Source organism: Tachyglossus aculeatus, chromosome 19, assembly GCF_015852505.1.
Source record: "Tachyglossus aculeatus isolate mTacAcu1 chromosome 19, mTacAcu1.pri, whole genome shotgun sequence".
NCBI classification, from domain to species: Eukaryota; Metazoa; Chordata; class Mammalia; order Monotremata; family Tachyglossidae; genus Tachyglossus; species Tachyglossus aculeatus.
The window spans coordinates 39,424,193-39,446,062 of NC_052084.1; the positions used below are offsets into that span (position 1 = coordinate 39,424,193).

General features: G+C 49.4%; 1 protein-coding gene across 4 annotated transcripts in view; it reads left to right on the forward strand.

Annotated features, from left to right (window-relative positions):
• LOC119940764 (sine oculis binding protein homolog) overlaps positions 1-21,870 on the forward strand; it is a 98,361-nt gene that overhangs the window by 62,431 nt on the left and 14,060 nt on the right. For 2 of the 4 annotated variants that reach the window (XM_038761061.1, XM_038761063.1), the window contains one exon: positions 3,347-3,415. The exons of the other annotated variants lie outside the window; for them this stretch is intronic. In XM_038761061.1, the coding sequence (XP_038616989.1) occupies positions 3,347-3,415 (69 nt within the window). The remainder of the gene's footprint in view (positions 1-3,346; positions 3,416-21,870) is intronic. 4 annotated transcript variants of the gene reach the window in all.

Genomic DNA, 21,870 nt, shown 5'->3' on the forward strand with positions numbered 1-21,870 from the left:
GTTTGGGCCTTATTTGAGGAAGTCATAAAAGTAATTTGACAGTTCTCTTTTTTCTTATGTTATTGGAAAAATGGACTGGTTTGAGTACTGGCTGACCAGCTTGTAGCAGAAGAGGTGAAGGATTATGACCACCTCAGCTGTCGTGAGTTAAAGGCTATGTTTAGTCAGGACCAGCTTGAGTGTGGTGTTGTGTGGTAGCCATTTCAGGGGATGGTGGCATTTGCTTAGTATATGTGTTTGGCATATCTTGCCTAGATAAAAGGGGGCAGGAGATTTGTGGTGGAGGAGAGAAAACAAGAAGTTATTTCTTGGTGTTGCGATGGTGGGAGAAGTGCTCATTTCCTGCTTGCTACCAAGCATCACAAATCTGGGATTTGAAAAGAAGGGAAAGTCGATTATTCTGGAAGAATAGGAAATGCTTTTGAGTGTGCTCGGTGATATTTACAGCCTGTTTCTCAAAGAGTTGGTCCAGGAAGGGTGGGAGCGCTGTCTCCACTCTTTCCAGTGGGGTCTGGACATGGAAAATGTGGGTGCTCCCTCATCCCAGCACTGAGGGAATCTGGTGGTTAGTGCATGGATGGGGAGCGCTGGACCGAGGCCTTCGCTCACAGGGAGTTCCCCTTTCCATGGGCTGAGAGAGACTTCCCAAGCCAACCCTGGGCCAGTGGGCGCCAGCTCTCAGCACTTTGGAACAGCTACTTTTAAAGCTGGAGAAATGGATGTAACCAAAAAGAGCAAATGTAGGCTTGCAAATGCCAGGTGTTGATCTTTCCATTGAACCCTAAAATGTGGCTGACCAGCTTGGTGGCCAAGAGTCTTTGGGCAGTGACTCTCAGTAATTTTGAAAATCCCAAATCTCCCAGCAACTGGCACTTGATAAAAGTGGAGAACTTTTCCCCCATGTGCACATCCTTCCATCCCCTCCGCATACAACACCATCATTGTGTCCAGGTTGCTGGGCTTAGCCCTGTTAACGGGCACCAGACTTAGCCAAAAGGAAAATTTCTGGCTTTCAACCTCCCATCGTTAGGACCTGGTCCCAGGAAAGCCTTGAAGAAGGAATGACTGTGAATGGGAGTTAAGGAAACCTAGAACGGAAGCCCTTTCTTTTCCCCAGCTCCAAAGCCCTGCTCCATCCTCTAAGGAGAGCCAAGATTCCACTGGGTTTAGTCACCAAGCTAGCCAGTGATTCAGTGCAAGAGGATTTGAGGGCCCACTGGCTGCAGCACCCTGTGTTAAGCGCTTTGGGAAAGTAGATTGAAAGCAAGAAAAGTGCACTGAAAGCAAGATAGATATTCCCTGTCCAAAGGAGCTTGGAAACATTTTTGTCTGCCTCCCCCTTGGAGAGTGTAAGCTTCTGGTTTTCCACTTCCCCAGCACTTTATACAGGTGCCCTGCATCGAGTAGGTGCTCAGTCACTAGTAATAATAATTAATAACTTTGGCATTTGTTAAGCACTTACTATGTGCCAGGCACTGTTCTAAGCGCTGGGGTGGATACAAGCAAATCAGGTTAGACACGATCCTGGTCCCACATGAGGCTCACAGTCTTAATCCCCATTTTACATCTCAGGAAACTGAGGCACAGAGAAGTTAAGTGACTCGCCCAAAGTCACACAGCAGACAAGTGGCCGAGCTGTAACTAAAATCCAGGTCCTTCCGAGTCCCAAGATAATGTTCTATCCACTAGACCATGCTGTTTGAGACCAAGTAGCAGAAGGCAGTCTGAGCCTTTGGAGGCAGAGGGAGAGCCACACTCCTGGGGCAGTGAGTGGTTTAGGCAAATTGTCAAGGTGCCTGTTGGAGGAGAGAGTTGGACTGGGCTGAACCTTTCATACACTTTGTGGAAGTGTATGACAGTACGGACAGATAGGGCCCAAGCTCCAGCCCCTCAAAGCAGTGGATTTTGAAGCAGCCGCAGAACTCTCTCCTCACTGACAGCCTCTCCTCCCCACCTCCTAGTAAGTCTGGACACCTCTGCCACTGTGTCACCCATGACTACAGCAGCGTCCAATCCAGCCACAGGGGGTGGGGTCTAGGAAGAATGGCCATCATGGAGGAGGGGCTGTGCCTCAATCAGCAGCAAAATGGAAATGCCTGCAGAGGACATTCGTTTTCTTGGTCTGAGAGATTTTTAAAATTTGGCATGTGGGTATAAAGGCCTCTCACTCAAGCGGGCGATTCAACAGAAGAAAGTCTACATTCAATTCACTGCTCTTCTTTACCTCCATCGCCTACCTACGTAGGATTAGAAAGTCCCATGGTCCCTAAAATCTCCAAAACCCAGGAGCTCAAGGTGAAGATGAGTGTAAAGTTCAGATTTAATTACCACACAATGACTGATGTCAATGTTAATGCAGTAGCACATTGGGTGTCAGTTTCCTAAGCCCCACGTTCTCAAAAACACCACCAAAAGATGTTCCACCTTAGAGCAAAAGGCCTGAGGGCCAAAGCTCCTGTAGAGGGACCCAGAGTGGGGAGTGCATTGGGCCGTCCCAGCCCTTGAGCGCTCGGCCTCATGGGTTCATCGGACGCTTTGTAAGTGGCCACACTAAGGCTGTTCCCAGAACTCTGAGGTGTGGAAACCCTTTCCTGTACAACAAACTGCCTTTAAAGATAAGGATAACTTTAATCCCACCACTGAGGAAATTTGGGGAGGCTATCCTTCAGGAGGCGGCCCTTCTGCCTCTCAAAAGGACCGCTCCCCAACCGCCCCTCAAGATCTAGCATGTGTGAGGGGATGTGGTTTTAGTAATGGCTCTTGTCTCCAGCTTTGCAACCCTCTACTTCCACCTGTCGTTTCACATCTCAGCAGTATCTATCTGTCTGAAACTTTTCTTGCCCTTGGACCCATTCATTCTGTCCTTTCCCTACCCCTCTTTGCCTTCTGTTCTTGCTCCAGTTTCTCTTCCCCTTGGGTGTGTTACCTTTCTTTCCTGCCTCTCCCCTCCCTTCCCCTCCTGCCCTCAGCAATCTCTGAAGTCACCCTCTCAGTTTTCCTCAATCCAGAGGAGTTTGAAAGGTCAGGGGCTGGAGAGGTTCTGGGCTCCCCCATCTGATATTTTCCAGAGCCACTTTGCCCTCACCGTCCCATGGAAAAAACTTGCTTTCCTACCTTTGCAGAGCCTAATGCCATTGGCCAGTTGAGGTGGGTTGGAAGAAGGAGCGTTTGCTCATGACCCCCTCCACTGCCTCATCTTCACGTCAGGATAGCAACTGCAAATTGGGGTCTGAGCTCCCTTTCGGAATGGTGGCAAGTGGCACTGTAATCAAATTCCCAAGAAGTCACCCAGTTCAGTGTGCTGGCGGTTTCTCTGGACAGGGTATCTTCCCCATTTGTATTTCAGCGTTTCTGTAATAAGAGAACCAAGGACTTTACATCAGCCTTGCAAATAACCACATGTCAACTCACCCAGGTGAGTTCATTTCCCATTGGGGGCATGGTGGGGTTGGGAGGAGACAAGGGGTGGGGGTGGGGAGGGAGGAGAATCCTGATGAAATTCCCATGGCATCTAGACATTTTCCAGGACCATTTTTGCATTTGTGCTGATTGCCAGGTTTCTTTAGAGCTCCAATACTAAACTGTCTGGGCGTGTTAGGAGCTCAAATGAATCTTGCAGGGGGTGTGACTGATAAAAAACAAATTCCTTTTTAAACGAGATCATTTGTGCTTTAACGCAGGTTATTTGGCAAATGTTCCTAATCCTTGGAAGGGTCTTACTGGAACTTACAGGATGGTATATTAGCTATATGTGTCTTATAAATAATATAATCCCCTCTAGGCTTTAAGCTCCATGTGGTCAGAGAACATGTCTTCCGAGTCTATTGTATGGTACTCCCCCAAGTGCTTAGTTCAGTGCTCTGCACACAGTAAATACCATCAGTTGATTGATTGTTTGATTATAGGACCCTTTGGTGATGGCAACGAGCTTGTGGGAGGTGCAGGCGAGCAGAGCTAGATGTAAATCTCCACTGCTTCCCCTGGTCCCAGCCGGTCCAGTCTCCTCACTCAACTCATTAACCAGAGCCGCACCCCGGTCCTTGTCCTGTACCCGTCAGTCTCAGCAACAGACGACTCTGAAAGTACAATTTGCACATAAGCAAATCCATCCCGTGTCAAATGTGTGGAAGCAATTAATTCAGGAAGTGTTGGGCCTGCCCTCTTTTGAATAGTAACTCAATTGAAGGGTGCTAAATTAAGCCACAAGGCCCAGCTGGAGGAAACCCAATTTTTTCTAAGAGGAATGGCTGGTGTTGAGCATTCCCTTTGTAGAAGCAAATCAGGGAAATGGGATCCAAAGGTCAATTTTCTTAAACGTTGAAGCCTCTGAAAAAAACCAATTTTTTTCCCATTGGGGCAGAAGCCACAGGGGACGATTGCCCCTAGGGATCTAGTGTAGAGGATGCATTGGTCTTCTGGACAATGGCAGCTAGCCGTGGTCCTGCTTGCAACACCTATACTGCTCCTTTTCCCTGTGCCTCCTCCTCCTTCTTCTCTTGGTTGGGACCCCAGCCCCCAGCCATAGAGAAGGAATGGGACCCCCAGCCCAGAAACTGTTCCAGCCTGCCCACCCATCCTCCCTCCCCAGCCAGCCTAACCCAGCAGCGGCGTGACCTCCACACACAGTTTTTACGTGGGTTCTCTTGCAGTGGGGTGGGGTGAAGTTGGGCAAGACAAACCTTTTCCTGCTGTATTTCTCTGAACTCCGGGTGGAAATGACGTCCCAGGGCCCCAAGTCCTAGGCCAAAGCCTGTTATTCAAGGCAACTGAGGGAACATGTCACCTGGGGTCAGGGCTTGGAAGGGCTCATGAGTCTGTTGTCCAACCAGAAGGGGGCTGGCTAGGACCCCTGAAGGTCTTGGTCAGAAATGGTCAGTCAGTGTGGGGTTCAGAGAGAGTTTTCCCTAGTGTGGGTTTTGCAAGGACACCACTCCTGCCCACACTCCAGGACAATTGGGTGTTTTTTCTCCTTTGTCATTCGTAGGCATGTAGCCTCATCAACCATGACACCAACTTGTCCTTCTGCCTTTGCTTCCTTCCTCTTTTTCACTTCCAATTCCTGTTGCCATCTTTCCCACCCAACACTCTTGGTCTCCCTTCTTCCTTTAAGAAATGCTTTCAGCTGCCTGGATGCTCTCTCCCTGAGCCCCTTTCGGACTGACTGCACGACCGCTCCTTCTACATCCAGACAGGCTTGGGTTGGGGACAGACATCGTCTGGCTCCCCAGACAGCATACCAGAAGAAATGTGTAGTGAAACCCTGCACCATGTGTGTACTTGCCATTCCTGCTCCTCTGGCTTCCAGCTTCCCTGATCCCCAACAAGACATGTTCCCCTTCAGCCCACTTTTCTAGTCCCCGCATCCTGAGGACCTTTCTCCGTCCAGAGGGTTCACCATCACCATTCAGGAAGCACTAGGGGAGAGACCTTCCCCAAGATTCTCCACCCCATTCCTTCTTGTGAGCACTTTCTTCTTGTGAAGAAGGCTCAACAGCCTTGGATGTGGGTTCGTATGTGGCAGAGCTCTGCTGCTCCAGACCTGGAGGCAGGAAAACCACTGAATGGGGAGGGAGCCACCTGCCATCCACCTACTGGGCTCCCCTTAGTTTCTGCTGGTGCTATGTTTGGGCATTGAACAAACATCCCAGTTCAGAACGGTCACAGCCCTCCTGCAGGGCCACAGACCCTATGTGCACCAGTATTGTACATGCATAGTGACTGAGGAGGAGTGAAGAGTTGGGCAATGATCCAGTAAATTTGTAATCCAGTCAATTTGAATAATTCACACCGATTTTTCGTCAGAAGCAGGTTTTATTTGTCCTGAATTGTATAGGTAATTATCCCAACTCTCCACTTCTGATGTTTGCCAGAGATATTCAGGCCAAAAGTGATGGAGGTAGGGAACAAGGCTGAATTGGGGCATTAAAACTCTCTGGGTCTTGATCTATTTTAGCTATGAATGGCAATACTAATATCTACTCGAGTCACTTTTATATAATAGATCCAGCCTTTGCTTAATATGGATTGGCTGAACTGAAATAATGGAAAATATACACTGCAAATACAAACTAGAAGCTTCAAGTTGGAAGCCTAGCTGAAAGAGCTGGAAGGAATTTGTAGAGGAGAATGGTTTGGATTCTGTCACTGGAACATCCAGCAATGAATCAATGCCAAGGAAATGATGGCCCCAGGCCACACCTGGGCAGCCGGTGAGAGGAGGCTCTCCCAAGGCACCAGTCACATTGCCACCCAGTCCATGCCCCATCCTGCCAACCAACACGGGGGTCAGCCACCACCTCTGCCCGCTGCCACCAAGAATCATGGGAAGTGGCCACTTCAGGGTGTGGTATTTGTTACGCACTTATGTGCCAGACACTCTACTAAGCACTGGGGTGGATACAAGCAAATCGGGTTAAGCACAATCCCTTTCCCACACGGGGCTCACAGTATTAATCCCCATTTTACCGATGAGGTAGCTGAGGCACAGAGAAGTGAAGTGACTTGCCCAAGATCACACAGCAGGCACGTAGTGGAGCCAGGATTAGAACCCAGGTCCTTCTTACTCCCAGACCCGGGCTCTCTACCCTCTAGGCCATCCTGCTTCTCAGCATGGTGAGAAGTAGCAGGGTACTTCTCAGGGTGGTGATATATTGTTTGCTTGCCATTACTGGGGCAGACGGCAGGCTGCCAGCCCTTCCTTCCCCTCTCCACCCATCTCCCCTGGCACTCTGGTACGTACCGTCTCTGGCTGGCTGAGGGCATCCGTGAGCTGTGGTACAGTGGATGGCACTGATCCATCCAACCTTTGGGTAAATCATGTCGGAAACCAGCTCTAGGCTTCCAGAAGATACAGAACAAGGGGAAACCTTGAATTTCATTCTAGAAGTTGATACCAAATAATTACTTAAAATTTAATGACTTTCACTACTGACATAATTACTTTTGAGTAGTTCACTTACCTTACTGAAGAGAAGCAAGGATGCAGTCGTTTAGTGAGCAGCAGAAGCTGTGGCCTACATCTGCCAACATTCTTTTTTCAATTAATCAATTATAGTCCAGTGGTCTGTAATTACACATTAAGAAAGTTATGGGCTATCCCAGCAGGCCAGTCCCAAGAGACTCATAAATACACTAATATAACACACCTGTAATGACCTGCTCTCAGATCTGTAAATTACTCTCCTTTTATATCTGCTAAATGAAAATGAATGCAATGACCATTAACTTTTGGAGTCATATGGAGAGAGGGAGAGAGAGAGAGAAAGAGAGAGAGAGAGGTGTCCTCCACCATCCCTGGGGATTCCCAGAAAGCTCAGAATGAATCTACCTTTCTTGCTCAGAGTTTGTAGCAGTACCAGGTTTCTCATGCATTTCCTGGTCAGGCCCGCCCAGGGAGCCTTCGCAACTCCTGTAGAGTCGGGGTCTGCAGCAGACAAGTTCACGCTGTCCTTCCTCAGCTCCAGCGGAGAGAAACGGGGGAGCCGAAAACCTTGTCATGCCCCTTCCAGGTCAGCTTGGTGAAGGGCTATCCAAATCAAACTCTGGAACTGATCCCCAAGTCTCAGCAGAGAAATGAGGCTCTTAAGAGAAGGAAGGAAATCAATTTATCAATGGTATTTACTGAGCATCTACTTTGTGCAGAGAGAAGAACCCACAATGTGGCCCAGGCTAACCAGCCCTTACCAGCCCTCAGAGCTCCACAAAGAGCATTCCCTAAGTTATCTACTTTTTTTTCTTAAGCACTTACTATGTGACAGGCACAGTACTAAGCACTGGGGTAGATGCATGATAATTAGGTTGGACACAGTCCCTTTCCCACCTAGGGCTCAGTCTTAATCCCCATTTTACAGATGAGGTAACTGAGGCCCAGAAAAGTTAAGTGGCCTGCCCAAGGTCACACAGCGGACAAGTGGCAGAGCCAGGATTAGACCCCAGGTCATCTGCCTCCCAGGCCTATCTTCTTTCCCCCAGGCCACACTGCTTCTACTTACCACCCCTTATTTACAGCCCTAGCAAACAGCCTCCGCCTCCTCCTGCTGCCTGCCCCCCACCCCCACCCCCAAATCAATGGGAACAATGCAGGAAAACCAGGCTGGGTTAAGATGATTACCGAAACAGGATGGAATGTGGACTCACATGAGTGCAAGTCCACCAGGATGTAACCTTACCAGAAAGTAGCAGGGCCATGCAACTGTTTGATCAGCTTTGAGGTTAGTCACAGCAGTATTAAATTTGGCTGTCAAATACTTGGTCAGTATATTAGGGCTGATGGATGGTTACTGCTGTAGAGCCACCTGTGGAAGAAGCATCTGGTCTTTCAACAGACAGGGTGCTGTCGATCAATCAATCAATTAATCATATTTATTGAGCGCTTACTGTGTGCAGAGCACTGTACTAAGCGCTTGGGAAATACAAGTTAGCAACATATAGAGGCAGTCCCTACCCAACAGTGGGCTCACAGTCTAGAAGGGGGAGACAGAGAACAAAACCAAACATATTGACAAAATAAAATAAATAGAATAGATATGTACAAGTAAAATAAGTAAATAGAGTAATAAATATGTACAAACATATATGCAGGTGCTGTGGGGAAGGGAAAGAGGTAAGACGGGGGGATGGGGAGGAGGACGAGGGGGAGAGGAAGGAGGGGGCTCAGTCTGGGAAGGCCTCCTGGAGGAGGTGAGCTCTCAGTAGGGCCTTGAAGGGAGGAAGAGAGCTAGCTTGGCGGATGGGCAGAGGGAGGGCATTCCAGGCCCGGGGGATGTCGTGGGCCGGGGGTCGATGACGGGACAGGCGAGAACGAGGCCTAACGGTGAGGAGATTAGCAGCAGAGGAGCGGAGGGTGTGGATTGGGCTGTAGAAGGAGAGAAGGGAGGTGAGGTAGGAGGGGGCGAGGTGATGGAGAGCCTTGAAGCCCAGGGTGAGGAGTTTCTGCCTGATGCGCAGATTGATTGGTAGCCACTGGGGATTTTTGAGGAGGGGAGTAACATGCACAGAGTGTTTCTGGACAAAGACAATGCGGGCAGCGGCATGAAGTATGGGTTGAAGTGGGGAGAGACACGAGGACGGGAGATCAGAGGCGAGGCTGATGCGGTAGTCCAGACGGGATAGGATGAGAGCTTGAACGAGCAGAGTAGCGGTTTTGATGGAGAGGAAAGTGCGGATCTTGGCAATGTTGCGGAGCTGAGACCGGCAGGTTTTGGTGACGGCTTGGATGTGAGGGGTGAGTCAGGCTGTCAGGTGTCATTCAGGCTGACCCCAACCAAGCATTTTTTTCGGGTTGAACCGCCTGGAGCATCCCTAAATCATCAGGGCTGGAGAGCACTGTGGGACAAAGGCAGGAGCTGAGGGGAAGTCTGCCTGTTTTGACATCATGGGGGTAAACAGTCAAACAAGATAGGTCCAAATGCTGTTCCACTTAGCTGCTCCTCTCTTTTGCATCTTTAATTCAGAGCCGTTTGTCTAAGGGCTTGAGGACTGTGAACACCTGCTAAGCAACATTATTTCACGTCCGATCAACCCATGTTCACTGGTCCCTCCCATGTGTAACGGATAGCAATGTTCGGGACCCCAAATTGGAGATCAAGGAGGGGAACGACCGCTCTTGTCTGCTCGACCCTGGCCTTGCTAGGGCTTGAGAAGTTGAGTGCCTCTGGGTGCACTGCAAAGGTTAGCGTTGGGGGCACTGGGGTCCTAGGACCAGAGAGGGTGAAGCAGGTTCCCCCATTTCATGGTCCCTCCCAGCTCCCTGTGGCCGCCTCCATGTCCAGTCAAAGACTGAGCCTTTTGAGCTGTCCAAACAACTGGCAATGAAGTTCCCTTTGGCTGGTTGCACTCCCCTGGCCCCTGGCTGTGTCTGCAGTACAGGTGGCCCAGTTTGGTCCAGAGCTGGAGAGGGCAGGAGTGAGGTTCATTACTGGGGCAGAGGGCAAGACCTCAGATGAGACAGGGAGGTGGGGAAAGAGAATTCTGTCCAGCTGTGTGCACTGCCACTAACCACGGTTCTCACAGTTGGGTGCCTGTAGAGTTGGCTCTGATTGTTTGAAGAATAAGCTACCCAGTCCCCCATGTGGGACAGACCAGACTAGACCAGGCTGCAGGGCCAGGTGGACGCATCCTCCCCACAGAAAAAGGTGCTTCCCCCTCTTCCTCTGGGAATTTGGTTGGAACTGTTTTGAGGCTTGACCTCCTGAACATTGTCCCTTCTCTCATCTGGCACTGATCTCACCAAGAAACAGCAGCAGCTGCAACCTCATAGAGGTTTGCATAAGTTCCGATCACTGTTCAATCTGGATGTCAGTCTGTTTGATTGACATTGCAATTTCCTATTGTGCCTCAAACGTGGCCAATTTTGCGTGTTCCCATTTCCTCCTACACTTAGAGATTGCCAACTTTCCCTTGGGAGTGCAGGGTGAGAAGGGGCAGGGATTGTGAGGGTGGGTTGGAGGCTGGGAGAAAGAACAGGCTTCACTGAACAAGCAGGCCAGGAAGTGGCCATTTTGGGTTTCTTCAGCCCTGATTGGAAACTCTGAGCCTGGTCAGGGACCTGGCGGGTTAGAGAGGTTAGAATCTGGTTCAGAGAGAGCTGTGTGGGGACCATTACTTCCTCTGGGCCCCTGGTTCAGGCTCCTGGACATGCAGAGGAGAGCCAAGCCCCTTGGCAGTGCCCAGGCATTCACTCCCACATACAGTAGTTGAGTGGAGGGATTAGGCCTTGGGGGACTTTAGGATTAGGCTTTCAATCTGGCACGAGATCCATCTATTTGCAGAGAAGTAGATGGAGTTTCATTGAGCAAAGTGCAAGATGCAATTAGAATGGCCCCGACAAAATTATGTGTCTGAGACCCCAGCGCCATGAAACCAGACCATTGAAATGGGGAGAGGCCTTGAGTGCCATAAGCCTGGAGCTGAGCTTGACCTGTTTGCTCTGTCTGGACGATGCTGGCCAGAACCTGGCAGCCCCTACCCTAGGGAGCCCTGGGTAGCATCCCAGTGCCCACCTTATCCTGGGACGGGCCAGCAGCTCACAGGGGGATACAGATTCTTGCAGAGCCTACACTGAGGAAAGCTCGTGCTGCAGTACAATCCGTGCCCTACACAGACGCAGTGACTGTTCTTCCAGCAGAGCAGCAGCAGCAACAGCAGCAAGCTGATCCAGACAGGCTCCCATTGTTGGGCAGGCACTCCCTGACTCCCTCCGTGCCCCAACAAGAACACAACATGCAGGGACGAGAGAGTGAGGGTGAGTGGCACTATCATCAATTCCTCCACACACACCCAAGGAAAGACTCCATCATCAACCACAATAACAAGAACAACAGCAGCAACGTCCTAGCCAAGCACGCTCTAGAAACCCCACCATGGCAGCTCTAGACAACCAGTCTGGATGCAGAGCTGCCTGGCAGGTGTTGCTCCGACGGTGCTGTCTGCTCTGGCCTGTGCTCCCTGGCCCCTCCAAAAGTATCTGCTCTACCCTGTTCTACTACAAGTGCTAAGCAGAGTGGCCGAATATCGTTCTGGGAAGATGCGAGCAGCCAGACACATGGTGAACTGAACATACAGAGCCTGCGAGGGTGCCATTTACCCAGGACAAAGTTAACATGCAGAGACGAGAGCAGCTGTGCACCTGTTGACATTTCTGCCTGTGCTTGGAAGCAGAGGGAAGAGTGTTCCCTGGACCACCTTTCCACCTGCCTTGTGCAGTCACTTGATCAACCCAGCCTCTTTCAGAAGCATGGCCTGGTCTTTGCCGCCACCTCCCTTCATGGACAACTCTCTGGAGCAAGCCCACTGATAGTGATAATAATAACAATAATAAATTTTGGTATTTGTTAAGCGCTTACTATGCTGATGAGAACCGAGAATTTGTTTCAAGCCCTGTGTGGCCATGGGAGCTGACCCATTCAGCACCTGGCAGGTATAATAGTAATAATAGTAACGACAGCATTTGTTAAGCACTTGCTATGTGCCCAGCACTGTTCTAAGCACTGGGAGGATACAACGTAATCAGATTGTCCCACATGGGGCTCACAGTCTTAATCCCCATTTTCCAGGTGAGGGAACTGAGGCCCAGAGAAGGAAGTGACTTGCCCAAAGTCACACAGCTGACAAATGGCAGAGGCGGAATTAGAACCCACGACCACTTACTCCCAAGCCCGGGCTCTTTCCACTGAGTCATGCTGTATGGGAGAGAGGGAAGGGTGTTGACAGGATGCTAATGTGGGAAAGAAGAGGAAAGTAAAGGAAACAATCCAACAACAAAGCCCCCAACCTCATGCAGGTTTGGAGGCTGGAGTCTCTGCTACTTGTCTGCTGTGTGACCCTGGGCAAGTCACTCAACTTCTCTGTGCCTCAGTTACCTCATATGTAAAATGGGGATTGAGACTGTGAGCCCTAATAGCCCTACGTGGGACAAGGGACTGGGTCCAACCCAAATTGCTTGTGTCCACCCTACCGCTTAGTACAGTGCCTGGCACATAGTAACAGCTCAACGAATACCATAATAATAATTATTATTATTAGTGAGATTATTTTTAGCCAGCTTGAAAGGGCAATCAGTGGTAGTTATTGAGCGCTTACTGTGTGCACAGAACTGTACTAATCACTTAGCACAGTGGTAGATGCTACCATGGCCTGCTGTCCCTAATATCTGACCACAAGCAAGATATTCACATTTCAATCCGGCAGCCTGGGAATTGGAATGAGCAAAATGCCACCTTGGTTGGAATTGGCTGTTGGGTAGGTGGGGCTCCCTGGGTCTTGGGGCTCACGAGTCTCCTGGAGGTGAGGCAGGGACCTCCTTACAGTCTGGTTTCCTGAAATCCTCCGCACCATTGGCATCTCGGACTGAGCAACCTCCTGCCCCTGGCCAACTGCAGGCTGAGGAAGAGTCCAGCCTGGGAGGGAGAAGCTACCAATGGGCAGTGCCTCCTCTCCAGGGAGGATGCCTGGCTAGCTAACTAGATTCGTGTTGAGAGATGACAGTCATGAATAAAAATATGTTCAATGAAAACCAGATCAGTTAGAGGATCGAGTAGACCAGTGCACTCGGGGTGACCCTGAGAACGGGAAAGAGAAATCCCTGAGACTTACGTTGAGGGCAGTTTCCTCACCCAACCCCTAGAGCCTTCGCGTCCGAGCCCCGCTGCCTAGCTCAAGGAGAACTGGTTGACCAGGGAGCTGGCAGGCCCGGACTTTCAGGCCAGGATTCTGGAAGTGTGGGCCACTCTGCCTCTCGCTTCCCCACCTCTCCCTTTCTGACCCCCATAGGCGACTTCAACGCTTGCTTCTGCCAGGATGCAGGTGTCCAGGACAGGTAACAGTTAGGCTGTGATAGCAGGATTAGGGAACGTCAGCCAATGGCGCCCCCCTCTGGTGAGAGCACGACATGATGCAAGAGAAAATCGGGAGCCTGCATGGACTTTGGATATGGTGAGCGTAACAGCAGAAGTTTGCATTAAGGTTGTTTCTGTGAAAATGCAACTCCAGGCCTTGACGAGAGCTGGGTGCAGCTGCAATCTGAGCGGCCGTTTTCCAGTGATGACCGGAAACCGACAGAGGTGAAAAGAGAACAAAAATCAGAAGGCGAAACCAGCCATCTAGAGCCGGAATCTGGCTGTCCAGTGGGAAGAAACTCAGAGCTGTCCCATCTGTTTCCTCAGGTCCCCCGGCCCTGGCAGACGGGGGCCACTTGACTGGAGAAATTTAGACTCTCAAGCAGGCTACGGAAACAACGGGGCAGAATTTCTGACCTGGAAGCACTTGGACAGCCCTGCATCAGCACTGCGTGGGAGCCCCTTCTCAGCTAGAGCCATGGAGGAGTGCAAGTTCCCAGATTCCCCTGAGGGGCTCAAGCAGGAAGGGGGCATTCTTCCCAGGATTGCTCTCAATATCTGGAATTCCCTGGAAACTTCCTAGGACCTGGAAGCACTGTGGCCTGGAGAAAAAATCCTTCTTTGGATAAAACCCAGCTCCCCCGTTTACCTGCTGTGTGACACTGGGCATGTCACTTCACTTCTCTGTGCCTCGGTTTCTCCCTCCCCCCAGACTATGAGCCCCATGTGGGACAAGGACTGTGTCTAACCAGATTCTCTTGTATAATAATAATTCAATAATAATTCAATAATTGGCTTACTGTGTGCCAAGTACCGTACTAAGTGCTGGGGTAGATACAAGCAAATCGGATTGGACATAGTCCTTGTCCCATATGGGGCTCACAGTCTCAATCCCCATTAAATAGATGAGGTAACTGAGGTACAGAAAAGGGAAGTGACTTGTCCAAGGTCACACAGCAGACAAGTAGCAGAGCCAAGATTAGAACTCACAACCTTCTGACTCTCAGGCCTGTAATCTAACACTACACCATGCAAAGTGCTTGGCACCTAGCAAGTGCTTAACAGATACCACAGTTATTATCCTGGTCATTATGGGAATGGTGCCACCATTTTGACTGCCCACAAGAAGAAAGGGGGAAAAGAGCAGGCTGAGAAACCTAGCATGGAACTTCGTTCCTCTTCCCTGCTGACCAGACATCGGGCCATCTCCCCAGGGGCAGGGTAAACCCCAGGCTCCCAAGTTTCCACAAAGCCCCAGGACACCTCACACCCAGGAACGGTGCTAAAACAAGCTCCAAGCATGGGGCTTGGGGAAATTGCAACAGAACCTGACATCACCACTAGATCAAAAACACCGGCTGCCTGTCCTAAATATTTTATCAAGCCCCTAAAATTATCCATTCATGATACAGCTGGCCATCTGAGAATTTAAGGTCACCACAGTAACAGAAACTGTATTCAGTCTAATCACTTTGTATCTACTCTACCACTTAGAACCGTGTTTGCACATACTAAGCCTTTAATAAATACCATTATTATAAATTAGGGCCAGTCTTGCCCAACCTAACTTTGGCAGCCATGCTTGTACACCCAAGGTGTCAGAATATAATTGCAACCTTCCTTGATCAATTACATTACATTCAATTACATTACATTAAGTGCTTAGTACAGTACTCTGCACACAGTAAGCGCTCAATAAATGTGATTGAATGAATTACATTCTCCCAAGCAGTACAATGTTCTGCACACAGTAGGTGCTCAATAAATACCATTTATTGGACAACTCAATTCCCAAGTTAAGAGTATTGTGGAAAGTCCCTGACTCTTTCAGATTGGAACTCCTCAAGGTTGAAGGCAGGGTTCTGGGAGCACACAGACAAGACAATCAGTAGAGGTTTCTGAACTGTTTGTCAGAATCAGGAAAGTGCAGTGGACCGATAGCCAGAAAAAAATTGGTTTCCTAGCAGACTACCCATTGCAGACTCCACACCCAGACCAAATGCCCCTGTTGCAGACCCTCAGCAGCCCGCAGCCACTGAATCCTACTCCTGGCAGCACTTTATCCAATGAAGGCAGGCCGGGCACAAGTACAAAACCTAGGAGAGATGGCTAATATATGCTCTCAGGTCCTGAGAGACAAGAATGTAAGAGAAGTAGTATGGCCTAGTGAGTAGAGCTCAGGCCTGGGAGTCAGAAGGACCTGAGTTCTTATCCTGGCTCCACCACTTGCCTGCTGTGTGATCTTGGCAAGTCACTTAATTTCTCTGTGCCTCAGTTACCTCATTTGTAAAATAGGGATTAAGACTGTGGGACAGGGACTGTGTTCAACCTGATTAGCTTGTATCTACCCTAGCATTTAGAACAGTGCTTGACATGTAGTAAGTGCTTAACAAATACCATTTTTTTTATTGTTATTAAGAAGAATCAGACCAAATGAAAGTCAATAGACCTGAGGGTGGTGAGACCGGGCCCACCACGATGGCCATATTCAGCTTCCAGAGCAATTCCACTTGCAAGTAAGTCTATAGCTCATTCTCAGCAGCAGACAAGACCCAGTCACAGCAATGATGCCCTAGAACGTGGCATTGCCCACCCCCAACTTCCACTCACTCCTTAGTAGGGAATAGGCCCCAGCTAATCTTCTGTGGGGGCAGGAAAATGGGGAAATGGTAAATGGAGAAGGCCCGAGGAATGTTTTCTAGACACCAGGAAGCCAAGCCTCAAACTATCTGGCCCACAGTGGACGGTTAGGAGAAGCAGCAGGAGACAAAGCAACTTGGCCACAGGAAAGAAGATCACTATTAGGACAGCTGATTCAGGAAGTACTCTGCACAGCAAGGAGAAGGGATATGGGACCCTTACTTGGCAGGTGTTGGGGAGTGCAACAGTGCAACAAGGAAGAATACTGGAGGGATTATCAGCTTTACGTGAGGCAAGACCACACGTACCCATGCTAGTCAAGTGTAAAATCTACAGTAAATTCAAAGAAAAGATATATGGGGTGTGTGTGTGTGTGTGTGTGTAAGTTAAAACTAAGAAACTGAGGTCAAATATCTGAAGCACAGGTATTCCTCTAAGGGGAAGAGGGTGTATTTAGCTTAAAGCATGGGATATAATTAGGGCAGGAGTCATGGGTTGACATTAAGGAAATAAAATTGTAAGTTTAATATGAAGGGAAAACTTCATATCTTTATGGGTTTAAGGATACATTTCTAGAGAATTTGCTCAAAATTCCAAGTTCTTTCTCGCTAGAAAATCTGCTGTAGAAAACCCTCCAATTCTGGCCCCTGGAGTTGGGCCAGGGTAATTAGAGAGAACCCAACTCCATACTGCCTGAGATTTTGCCTTCTAAGCAGAAACCCTCATCTAGGGAGCCCTTTCTGGGCTTTACATTTCTTAGCATCTTCCAGTAGACACTTGGCTTTATCTGCTTTCTAGTCAGCAAGAATTTCCGATAGGAGAATCTTCCTGAGGACAGAAATGGGTCAAAAGATTTCAGTTAGTCATCAGTGATGCAGCTGATTATCCAGGCTCTAGCCTCTCCTTTCTCTCCCTGGACCCACTGCTGCCTTTCCTCCCCCTCGCTTGAATGCTTGCCCATAGCTGCTGGGCAGGACAGGATAAGGGAGAAGGAGGGGTGGGGGGCAGGTGTTGTCAATATTGCTTCCCCAACAAATCTTTGATGGGAAAAGGGGCTGAAATGAGTGGGTAAAGATGAGTTTTTCTAATTATGAGAAGCCACATGGCCTAGTGAAAAGAGTACAGGCCTGGGTGTCAGAAGACCCAGGCTCTAATCCTGGCTCTGCCAATTGCTTGCTATGTGACCTAGGGCAAGTTGTTTAACTTCTTTGTGCCTCAGTTTCCTCATCTGTAAAAATGGAGTTGAAATTTGTGTTCTCCCTCCTACATCAACTGTGAGCCTCATGTCGGGCAGGTACTTTGTCTGACCTGAAACTTGTATCTACCCCAGTGCTTAGAACAGTGCTTATATATATATTAAAGGTTTATGACAGTAATAATCATTATTATTATCATCATCATCAAGTATGCGTTTCAGTTTCCCATGCTCTCCGAACCCTGCCCCAGGGTAATGGAGAGCTGTCAGTTTAAATGAGCTAAACCTGTTCCCTTTCCGGAGATGGAGACGTGATCTTATGAAGAACCCGAGCTTCGCAAGCACATTTCTTCCCACTTGGGACCAAGGCACGCCGGGACCTCAGAACCCACTTGTCCACAGAGGACAGGACACTCAGCACCCAATTCTCTGCTTCTGCCTTGAAACATGGCCAAGACCACCACAAAGAACAGAACTTTGCGCCCAGAGAACACCGCCTCCCAACCACAAGCCTTGTGAGATCAAATCACTGAGATCAAATCAGTTAATCCACCAGCCAGAGCAGCACTAGATACCTGGGAAAGACACTTCAGGGAGCAGCAGCCACCCCAGGCCTACTTTTTCCTGCCCTGGCGGAAATGCTGCGCCTGATGCAAGGAGAATCCTACACTTCCTACAGTAAGTAAAGTTGGGCTTTGCTTTCAAAGAAGAGCCCTGAAACACAGCTAATCTGCAGGCAGCATTAATTGAAAAAAAACTCTGGAGCTAGAACCAAAAGGAAGAACGAGTCTTCACACCCTGCAGCAGCCTGACACCACCACCCCTGCCACAGTCACCTTATCCTGGAACTGCGGTGTACTGATGGTTGAGGTGGCAGCCCCGGGTGGGGTCGGTGGCATTCCCTGCCCACACTCGAGTCCCAGGCCATCTGAGTCCAGTGCAGTCTGACCTCCCATCCTCGCCTTGGGTGACGGGGCTTGCCTCCTGCAGGTTGGAAATGTTTCATTTCCATCCTCGGGTATGCCAAATTAGAGCAACACTGGGCCAAAGAAGATGCAACATCGAAAGGTCAGAAAAGACAAGCAAAAATCTACAGTTGAACTGCTTACCCATTTTGGAATTTCTTGGAGATGATGGGGCGGTGGCTGATAGAGCAGCAGGACTTCCCAAGGAGCACCACTCCAGAGAGGAAGCCTCCATCCTGTCTCTACAGTGACAGCCATCTCCCTCAGGTGGCAATGGTTCTGGTCACAGATGCCAGGCTCCCCTACCTCCGAATCACTGCTGCAGTGTGGCTCTAACAGGCGTGGGGGTTCCAGGATCACAAATGCAGGAACTCTTTTCCATCCACAGTATAGTCAATGCTGCAGGTGAAGGTACTCTCTCCCAGGATGGGCACAAGCAATCGGGCCCCCTACATCTCCCACCCTCAGCCAAGAATGCCTCTGTAGCGTAACGGAGTGTTGTCCACTCATGTTGAGTTGGGAGAGGACAATGGGTCACTTGCACCTATGCTAATAATAATAATGGTATTTGTTAAACACTTACTGTGTGTCAGGCACTGTACTAAGCACTGGGGTATAAAAGGGTAATTGGGCTGGACACAGTCCCTATCCCACATTGGGCTCACAGTCTTAATCCCCATTTTACCGATGAAGGTAACTGAGGCACAGAGAAGTAAAGTGACTTGCCCATGGTCACACAGCAGAAAAGTGGCAGGGGCAGAATTAGTCCTTCTGACTCCCAGGCCTGTGCTCTAGCCACTACACCACGCTGCTCAGCCCTAGCTGGCACAGTCTCTTCCAGTCTCCACAGAGCACTTTCCTTGCTTTTTCCAAACATTGCCCTTTCTTGTTCCGGCAGGGCACAGTTCACTTGGTGTGACTCCCTTCCCCCTTCCACTATAGAGGTTGCCTGGATTCCCTTTTCTCAGGTCACTACCCTCTGTCTAAGTCTCTGCACACAGTAAGCGCTCAATAAATACGATTGAATGAATGAATGAGTCAGGGTTCTCACCGTGCCTTATTTGGTCCTCAGATACAATTCATTAGCCCCGAGGATTGTGAGCCCCCGAGGGATAGGGACCATGTCTAATTCCCTACGGTGAATTGTTTCCCAAGGCAGAGTTCAGTTCTCTGAACAGTAAGCACTTCTTAAATACTGCTACTGTTGCTAGTAGTAGAGCAGTGAACATGTTGGGGAGCCAAGGCAAATGGGCAAGCCAGGTGAGTTTCAGCTCAACCACTAAATGGCACCAAGTCCCCCTTGCAAGATTACCCAGGACTTCATCTTGCCTAAAATCTACCACAAGAGGTTTAGCGGCTGTACACGCAGGTTATTTATTTTAAACTAAGAAGGAAGAACGAACCTCCAAACAAGCACTGTTTTAATGATTAAAATCCAGTAAGGGGATGTTAACAGAACCCATCCCTCAGATCTCAGTGGCACTTGGACAACTCCCAGTTAACTGGCCTTCCCTCCTTGCACTCCACTTTGATGACTGCAACACACAAATGACCTTTGTAGTGAGGGCTACAGTGTGCTCACTCCTCTCACAGAGTAGCCCGGGACCCTAGCCTCAGCTGTGCTGGAAATGAATGGGGAAGCACTCAGTAGTAATATTAATACTTGTTATCATCATTATTATTATTATTATTATTATTATGCTGTTTGTTAACCACTTACTATGTGCCAGGCACTTTACTAAGCGCTAGGGTGGAAATAAGATATTTGGGGTGGACACAGTCCCTGTCCCACGTGGGGCTCACAGTCTCAATCCCCATTGTACAGATAAGGTAACTGAGGCACAGAGAAGTGAAGTGACTTGCCTAAGGTCACACAGCAGACAAGTGGTGGAGCCTGAGAACAAGGCAAGAGTTACATTAACCCAGGCAAAGACGATGGTCGTGCCAGTAACATCTAGTTCACCATGGGGCTCTCAGGTGGACTGTGAAGTGCCAGTCACAGGAGCGATTATACTAGCCTCAGTCCAGGGGACTATTTTTTCCCTCCTCTCTTGGACTGGGCATCCCTCCTTCTCCAAAACCCACTTGCCCCTAGTCATAACGTGAGTCTGGCCTACATCTCAGGGAAAGTATGTGGCATCCCCAGCCTTGAAGTTGGTTACAAGACCACGATAACAGCTTTGGGCTCTGCGATATTCCTTACAGCCTCTCATAATCACAGTACTATCAACAGCAGTTTCTGGTTAAAAATAATGGTATTCATCAGTCATTATTATGCCATTGATCCTGCACTGACTGTGTGTCCCGTAGCATGCTCAAGGGCCAGGGTGGATGCAGGATAGTTGGTCCAGGGTCAGCCCCCCAGGCTCCCAGTTTCAGAGGCAAAAATGTTCCCAGACAAATCTCCCTGGTTGGGAGTTAAGGTGGACGAGAAACAAGGGAGGTCACTGTTATTGCCTCAACTGAGGTTTGAGGACATATTTATTTCTTGTCTCAATGGAAATGTGGAGCCTGAGCCATGAGACGTATAAACTGGCATCTCGGGAAAGTGCTATATTTCCCCAAGCACTTAGAACAGTGCCCTGTGCCCACAGTGTTCGGAAAGTACTGTTACTGCTATTACTACCACCTCTACTAGTCAAAAACTGCCAAGGGTCAGAATGGAGGGGCAGGTGCCAAGGCCACAGCAGGTGCAAATGGAGTTCCAAAAACTTTGCTACAGCAGTGTTTGGTGCCAGTGCTGGGCAGCACCGGCAGGGGAGATGCAGTCTGGGTATGGATAGGTGGTGGACTGAGATGAGCTCAGAGGAAGTATCAGCACAGGGTGGGGCCTGGCAGCGGCAAGATTGTGCGCCCAAAGCACTGTTGGGAGCCAACAGCTGACCAGCAACCCCTCGGGGAGCCCAGAGAGGAACCCCTGTCCTGCAGGTCAGAAATCAGAAAGCTTCACCAGGGAATATCCCTAAAGGAAATGAAAGAGACAGACCCTCTCTCACCCAAGCTCTACACATTCCTACTGAAGCCAAAAGATCCCATCCCCATCTTCCTCTGGTTCCCTGGGGCAAGAACGGAGACTGTCTGAGGGGAGTGGGTGCCCCAGACTCAGTGAATGGCACACATTTGTGTTACCAAGCAACCAAGAACCAGGCTCCTTAGCCCCATAGAAGTGACCTGGAGCGCTGCCTGGGGCCAGAGCATCATATGAGAGTCAAAAACCAGGTCTGACCCTCCCCTCCCATCATCTTATGCCCAAGGTATCCCCAAGGTTACACAGCAGACAAGTGGTAGAGCTGGGAATTAGAGCCCCGGTCCCCTGACGTCCAGGCCTATGCTCTTTCCACTAAGCTATATTGCTTCCCTGTGAATACTTAAATTCTTAGGTTGCAAAGCAGTGCTGAAGTGATTGGTTGGGGAGAATACAAAGTGAGGAATTAAGGCATCATTCAGTCAGGAGTATTTATTGAGCACTTTCTGAGTACAGAAAACTATACTAAGTGCTTGGGAGAATATAATGGAGTTAGTGGACACTGGGGAGACCTCTTGAAGGTGATGCAATTTCAGAAGGAGTTTGAAGATGGGGAGAGCCGTGGACTTTGGCTATGAAGGGGAAGAGAGTTCCAGGCAGGGCTAAGGATGTGAGCAAGAGGTTAGTAGCAGGAGAGGAAGCAGCATAGCCTAGTCGAAAGGGGACATGGGAGGTCAGAGGACTTGAATTCTAATCCTGGCTCTGCCACTT